At 45.9% G+C, this 7,851-nt stretch overlaps 2 protein-coding genes across 4 annotated transcripts in view; both read right to left on the bottom strand.

The window, feature by feature from the left end:
* Positions 1 to 6,316, bottom strand: zdhhc12b (zDHHC palmitoyltransferase 12b). Of its 3 annotated transcripts, none has more exons than XR_014598965.1 (6): positions 5,918 to 6,316; positions 5,486 to 5,625; positions 4,194 to 4,286; positions 2,169 to 2,335; positions 966 to 2,089; positions 1 to 909 (listed from the first exon to the last, which is right to left on the bottom strand). XR_014598965.1 is itself a non-coding variant. In XM_084036013.1 (5 exons), exons 1-5 carry the CDS (start codon positions 6,012 to 6,014, stop codon positions 1,774 to 1,776), a joined length of 813 nt encoding a protein of 270 aa, XP_083892139.1. In that variant the 5' UTR covers positions 6,015 to 6,316; the 3' UTR covers positions 1 to 1,773. The 3 variants fall into 3 exon arrangements, 1 of the variants encoding a protein (XP_083892139.1); XR_014598966.1 differs by having other exon boundaries at positions 79 to 769; XM_084036013.1 differs by having other exon boundaries at positions 1 to 2,089.
* slc25a25b (solute carrier family 25 member 25b) overlaps positions 1 to 7,851 on the bottom strand; it is a 51,706-nt gene that overhangs the window by 8,135 nt on the left and 35,720 nt on the right. The gene's annotated exons all lie outside the window — the stretch shown is intronic.

Raw genomic sequence — 7,851 nt, 5'->3', positions numbered from 1 at the left:
ATGAATGAAATGTTAATTCATATAAAGCAGCCTGTTGTCCAACACTACTGCTGTACAGTGAACTCAACACCACATTTATTGCTCTCTTACAAGGTTACTATTGCACAAGGAAATGTCAAACAGTGTATTGCACTCAAAGCTCCCTCTCCAAAGATACTCCATTAAAATAGTCATAAAAAATCTAAAGAGATTCTATTTCTTCAAAATAGTTAAAAAAAATTATATACAATATAAAATAGCTTGAAATGCTGTTGATTGAAAGTCAAACCATCCTGAACATCATGCTAGGATTAAATATTAGGACCCGCTCCGATGTCTCTCCCTTCACCGTTCAAGTGAGCTTGAAACTTAATGAGTCCATTCAAACATCTTTTTTGTTCAAAGATGAAAGCTGCAGAAGCAAGTGGACCCTGTAGACCTCAGACCCTGTAGACCTTGGACTCTGTAGACCTTGGACCCTGTAGAACTCGGCAGGATAAATACACATTTGCACGACAACACAAGTTTTCTACATTAAAAACAACTAATGTACCACAACCCCACATCTGGACCAGGATCTGAGCAACGCCACATCTGGACCAGGTTCTGAGCAACGCCACATCTGGACCAGGATCTTAGCAACCCCACATCTGGACCAGGTTCTGAGCAACGCCACATCTGGACCAGGATCTGAGCAATGCCACATCTGGACCAGGATCTTAGCAACCCCACATCTGGACCAGGATCTGAGCAACGCCACATCTGGACCAGGATCTTAGCAACCCCACATCTGGACGAGGTTCTGAGCAACGCCACATCTGGACCAGGATCTGAGCAACGCCACATCTGGACCCGGATCTGAGCAACCCCACACCTGGAACGGGATCTTAGATACCCCCCATCTGGACCGGGATCTTAGCAACCCCACACCTGGAACGGGATCTTAGATACCCCACATCTGGACTGGGATCTTAGCAACCCCACACCTGGACCGGGATCTTAGCAAGCCCACATCTGGACCGTCTACACATGCACTAAAAGGAGAACAGCTCTGCATGTATTCAAAGGGGACTTTGTGTTAAATGAACCGTCAGGTTTTGATACGTCACAGAAACGTGTTAGTGCTGCACTCTGAAACCAGAAGGGGACTAGAGGGGCTGCTGACCTCCACCTGAGACTACGTGTAGTCTGGTTCAGCTGGAGAAAAGGCGGAGTAAATACATCCGAATGAGAAAAACAACCACAAACGTCAGAGATACGAGGAGATGGAGGACGGATAGAGAGAAAGCGTTCCCACGTTGTCTGGGTCCAGATCTCTGAGGTCTCGGTGTAGTCCGAGATCTGAGACTAGTTACATGACACATCTAGATCTACATCTTTGTTCCAACGGGAGGACGAGAATACAATTTGAGAATAATAACTTAATTATTTGCGTAGAAATACGTCATACACAAATGTCGTTTATGAAAAACAATACCAATATTTTCTGCACACCTGATATAAAAGATCTGTAAAATGTTGTTAGACTCAAAGAGCCCATTATCTTTATGCATAAGTACTTTCATTCCTTCTAATTCCCTTTTCTTGTCATCATTCGCTCAATTTTATGTTGTTTTTTTCTTGAATATGACTTTCCCTTTTTGATTTGTGCAATAAAGGGAAAAAACAACCAACGGTTTCCATTTTCTTTTGTACGAGTCACATGACCACAGAAAAGGGCTCAGTGTCTGTTCTGTTCTAGTTCTGTTGCTACGGAGACGGGATGTTACACAAGGATCATTGATGGATCAGCTCCTAGACCTGGTCACTGCCCTCCCTGAAGTAGACCTGTTCCCACACCACCGTGCCCCACATGCAGAAGAACCCCCAGAGGTTGTGGAAGGTGCCCCGGTCGAAGGGGTTCTCGTCGGCGCCGCAGTGCTTCAGGTAGGAGATGCGGTGGCGGGACATGAACTCCCAGGTGGTGGTGTTGAGAGAAACCAGGTAGAGATGCGAGCCCAGCAGCAGCAGCACGACCAGCGAGAGCAGCGCCAGCAGCACGGCCACGGCCAGCAGCACGCCATTGCCCCGCAGCCACAGCTGCCAGCCGGGCGCCACGGTGAACCCTGTCCTGGTGAAACGACAACAAACAGGCTGCTCAGCTGCAGCGTCGACCCGGCAGGACGCATGCTCGGCGGTGGCGTACTCACCAGGCGATGTGCAGCCCCCACAGCAGCACCAGCAGCTGGACGGCGAGGTACAGCACGAACCAGCGGTGGTTCCTCTCGCCAACGCAGTTCTCGATCCAGGGGCAGTGGTGGTCGTAGCGCCGGACGCAGTGCTGACACGCCTGGCAGTGCTTTGATCTCATTGGCTGCTGCTTGGAATAAAGAGCGTTCAGAGGAAACTTCATACAAAGAACTCAAACACTGAAGTGTTTTAATCAGCTGGAACGTTCCAGAAGCAGGTCAGTGACTCGTGACTGTTAACACCTGGATCACGTGAGTTCGTTCACAGGTGTAACACTAAACTGTGTTGCCTGGCAACCACCTGTTATTCTAGACCACCACCGGTTATTCTAGACCACCAAGTCCTGTAGAACTTCAAGGGTCACATTTCAGTCTGAGGCAGGAACTGGAACCTCATAGACCTGAAAAACTACCAAAACCCTGTTCACACCCCATCATCATCCATCATCATCATCCATCATCATCATCATCCACCATCCATCATCATCATCATCCATCATCATCATCATCCATCCGTCCATCATCATCCATCATCATCATCCATCATCCATCCACCATCATCCATCCATCCATCATCCATCATCATCATCCATCTATCATCATCATCCATCATCATCCATCATCCATCCACCATCATCCATCCATCATCATCATCCATCATCATCATCATCATCATCCATCCATCATCATCATCCATCATCATCCATCCATCATCATCATGATCATCATCATCCATCATCATCATCATCCATCATCATCCATCCATCATCCATCATCCATCCACCATCATCCATCCATCATCATCATCCATCATCATCATCCATCATCATCATCCATCATCATCATCATCATCATCCATCCATCATCATCATCCATCATCATCCATCCATCATCATCATCCATCATCATCATCATCCATCATCATCCATCCTCCATCCATCCATCATCCATCATCCATCATCCATCCACCATCATCCATCCATCATCATCATCCATCATCATCATCCATCATCATCATCATCATCATCCATCCATCATCATCATCCATCATCATCCATCCATCATCATCATCCATCATCATCAATCATCATCCATCCATCATCATCATCCATCATCATCATCCATCATCATCATCATCATCATCCATCCATCATCATCATCATCCATCCATCATCATCATCCATCATCATCATCATCCATCCATCATCATCATCATCATCATCATCATCATCCATCATCATCATCATCCATCCATCATCCATCATCCATCCACCATCATCATCATCCATCATCATCATCCATCATCATCATTCATCATCATCATCATCATCATCATCATCATCATCATCCATCCATCATCATCATCCATCATCATCATCATCCATCATCATCATCATCCATCATCATCATCATCCATCATCATCCACCATCCATCATCATCATCCATCATCATCATCCATCCATCATCATCATCATCCTCATCCATCATCATCATCATCATCATCATCCATCCATCATCCACCATCCACCATCATGCATCATCATCATCATCCATCCTCCATCATGCATCCATCCATCATCCCTCCATCCTATTAACTCTACTCCGTTAGTACATCTGATGGTATTCTTGTTATGATGTCAAACAAATGATCAAAGTTTCATATGTGACAACTGAGACTCTGAGTCTGTGAGATTTGGTTGAAGAGGCTAAATGTTTAGTTTTGTCAAACTGGTTTCCTACGTGGAGACCGTAACCTCACACTCAAACACAAGAAGATCTCAGTATGAAATCAAGCAGAGAAAGTGACCATAAACAGAGTATTTTTCTTTTCATGTTAACATTTTTGTGAAAAAGTGCAATTTAAAATGACTTCAAACCATATTTTTTTTGCCAACAACAAAATCATCAGACATCAAGCCTCTTTCAGACATCCTAAAAGAACAATGCGCCCATGGCAGCATGATCTCATGGTGCGTTCAGGGTACCTGCAGCAGGCAGTGGCCACAGCGGCGCTGTCGCAGGGACTTGGTGCTGGGCGGGATCATGTCCTGCTGCTCCTCGGTCACTCCCAACGTGAACTGAGAACAGACATGAGACACACTGGTCAGAGACGTGTGTGCGCGAATAGATATTCATATATATATATATATATACATACACACACACACACGTGTATACACTGTGTGCATAATACATTATATATATATTTATATTTATATATATATAAATATATATATATTTATATATAAATATTTATATATATATAAATATATATATATTTATATATAAATATTTATATATATATAAATATATATATATTTATTCGACCCGGGGTTCGATCCCCGGGTCGGCCCCGGGTTCCTTCTGTGTGGAGTTTGCATGTTCTCCCCGTGTAAGCGTGGGTTCTCTCCGGGTTCTCCGGCTTCCTCCCACAGTCCAAAGACATGCAGGATGGGGATAGGTTCATTGGTGACTCTAAATTGCCCGTAGGTGTGAATGTGAGCGTGAATGGTTGTTTGTCTCTACATGTTAGCCCTGCGATAGACTGGTTACCTGTCCAGGGTGAACCCTGCCTTCACCCAATGATAGCTGGGATCGGCTCCAGCCCCCCCGTGACTCTAAAATACAGGATAAGCGGTAGAAAATGGATGGATGGATGAAATCGTTTTGGCTTCACCAATAATCCATATAAATGTGTTAAATCTTATGAATTGTGATTCTTAATTATGATTAATGTGTTGAGACTTTTAAGACACTCTCCCCTGCCAGCATGTAGCTGATTGAAAAATGTGATAATAACTGAGCAATGTTTAATTACATTTTTGTATTCAGCATAAAATATTATGCAGGACTAATTTTTTATAGAATAAATATGTTTAATAAGTAATTCTGTTTATTGTTTCACCTTTCAGAAGTCTCACTCGCATTATTGCATGTTTATTTCATGGATATAGAATTTTGGTTAAAAGTTACAGAATCTAATCGAATCGTTTAAAAATAAAAAATGTCCTTGAATCGATCGCCACCCACTGAATCGTTAATGGAATTGCTGTGAAGCCAATATATTAATTTATTTCCACACTCTCATACAGACTCTGTCCCTACATACATGTGTCTGGTGATATGGGAGGGCTGATGACATGTCCCAGACATCGTCAGCCCTCGAACCAACAACATTGACCTTTTGACCCGTTTTGATTCCAGCAGCTTCTTTGACTCTGTAAAGCCACTGAGACGGAGAGTACTGACAGAGACGCACATCCGGATCATTGATCACCTGCAGGCCGCTGTCATCAGACAGGATGAAGCCCGGGTCCATCAGGGATACAGCGAAGTAGAGCAGCACCGACAGCAGCACCAGCAGGACGAAGAGGACGGGCTGGACCAGCTGGCCCGTCTCCTCCTGCTTCCTCAGCTCTGAAGCAAGGCAGCACATCTCAGCAACAAGCCCAGCAAAGCACTTTACACCAAACATCCAGTGACAGAGTGCCACTGCAACACGTTATAACGGGGGTTAAACACAAGGAAACAGTCATTTTAGGGCCAAGCCTTACAGGCTGGTACGTGTGGGTAGCAGCGTTAGCTTCAGGTAACATCACTATAGATGGTGTTTTCATGATACACTGAGAATCAGCTCCACATGCATCACTTAAGGCTGCGCGCGGTGTAGCGCTCTGATGCGTTACCGTGCAGATGTATGGCAGCGTACCTGTATCATGTAGGAAGAGGATCAGCGTTATGACCCAGGTCAGAACCACATGAGCCGTCCTCACCAGAAACCCTGAGCCGAACACATTTTTGAACATGGTCCTAGCATGTTAGCGCGTCCATCGCGGTGTCGAGAGGACGGACGGTCCCTGAACGTTACGAGCCCAAGCTAACGGCTAAATGACATCCAGCGCGTAAACACGACCCGTTCACGTTCATCTAAACTAGCGTTACCGGTGAACGTCGTCAGGGAATCAACGGGTGTAACGGGACCGACTGCGCGAGCTCGCGGCGTTCACGTCATTGGTTTCGCGTGACGGAGCCGAACACGATTCAATATGAATCGAAATCCACAATGTTTGAATTTCAGCTTCGTTCTAATGCTTTTGTTTTGTGTTGTCGTCCCTGCAGTCTGTGCTGTGATTGGCCAGCGTCGGTCACGAGACACTCCGGTATAGAGTGGCCAGGAGACGCGAGCACTGCCCCCTGCATACGGGTCTCCAAGGTTTAGGTTGATGGGTCAGTAGGCTCGTTCGGGATGGTCTTGGCCTGACTTGACTTGACTTACCACGCCGACGAGAGCTGCAGGTGTCTGAGGGGGCGGGCTCTAAAAGAGACCGTAGCCAACGCCGTCAAGTCGGACAACAAAGTCAACGTGACTATAGTGCTCAAGCGATAGAACACGGCAGCAAACCAAAGAGATATGTTATTTTTTATACATACATATATATATATATATATACACACACACACACACACACACACACACACACACACACACACACACACACACACACACACATACATACAGTATACATAAATACATACAAACACACACACACACACACACGCAAGGCAACATCTGGAAGGCCTTTTTTTCCCAGTATATTTGTATTATCAGTCTATGTTTGTAACCAGACCTCACAACACAATGCATAGAACTTTAAATCAAGCCATGAGATCAAAGCGACCAAAATAAAAAGCATCATTTCACCACAAGGTGGCCGCCGAGTGCGGACCTGAACACACGTCATTGAACTTTTAACCAATGAGAACCATTCCGCGTGGCGGAGGTGTGGACAAACCGGTTGCAGCCGTCGTAGACCGCGCTGCCAAGCGCTGCAAGAAGCGGCTCTAAAGGTGCGTGTCCACAGGGGCGATTTTAAACGCGTGTGGACGCGCCGCTTCCCAGTATTGCACGCTTGGTGGGCTGCCACTAGAGGATGATTGACAGGCGCTCTCCTTCATACAATCACGCGTACACTTCATGGCCGCACCTGATTGGACGATCGCTTTCACAGCTGTCCTGTCTGCTGCGGAGTTCACGCAGACCAACATGGCGGCTCGTTTGGAAACTTTCTCTTATTCTACGAAAATAGTTCACCGAAAGGTGTTTCTGAAAACATTTTAAGCGAGAAATAAGCTATGCAGTTGCTGAATCCGTCTTTATTTTAGATCGACAACATTCAGTTTAGAAGATTTTCGCGAGCGTTCCCGAGGCGGCGAGTCGAGCCCGGCGCCTCTGATTAGCATAAAGTAGATTCGACTTCAACTTTATGCAAATGAGGAGCGGCCAACTCGCGCGCCGTCTCTCGACATTCGCCGCGACGCTACCAGAATGCATTGCACGCTTTTCACATAAATAGGCGAATTCGACTTGATGTAGCCGCCTGCAGCGCGCTACCTAACGTGATGTATTGTGGGTTGAAGCGATGCATGATGGCTAGAATTGTGTCCGACTTAAGGTGCGTGTCCACAGGGGCGATTTTAAACGCGAGTGGACGCGCCGCTTCCCAGTATTGCACGCTTGGTGGACTGCCACTAGAGGATGATTGACAGGCGCTCTCCTTTAAACAAAATTTTTTTGCGAGCGTTCGCGAGCGTTCCCGAGGCGGCGAGTCGAGCCCGGTGCCTCTGATTAGCATAAAGTAGATT

This window comes from Eutrigla gurnardus, assembly GCF_963514095.1.
Source record: "Eutrigla gurnardus genome assembly, chromosome: 19".
Lineage (NCBI taxonomy): Eukaryota > Metazoa > Chordata > Actinopteri > Perciformes > Triglidae > Eutrigla > Eutrigla gurnardus.
This window is presented reverse-complemented; position numbering and strand designations above follow the sequence as displayed.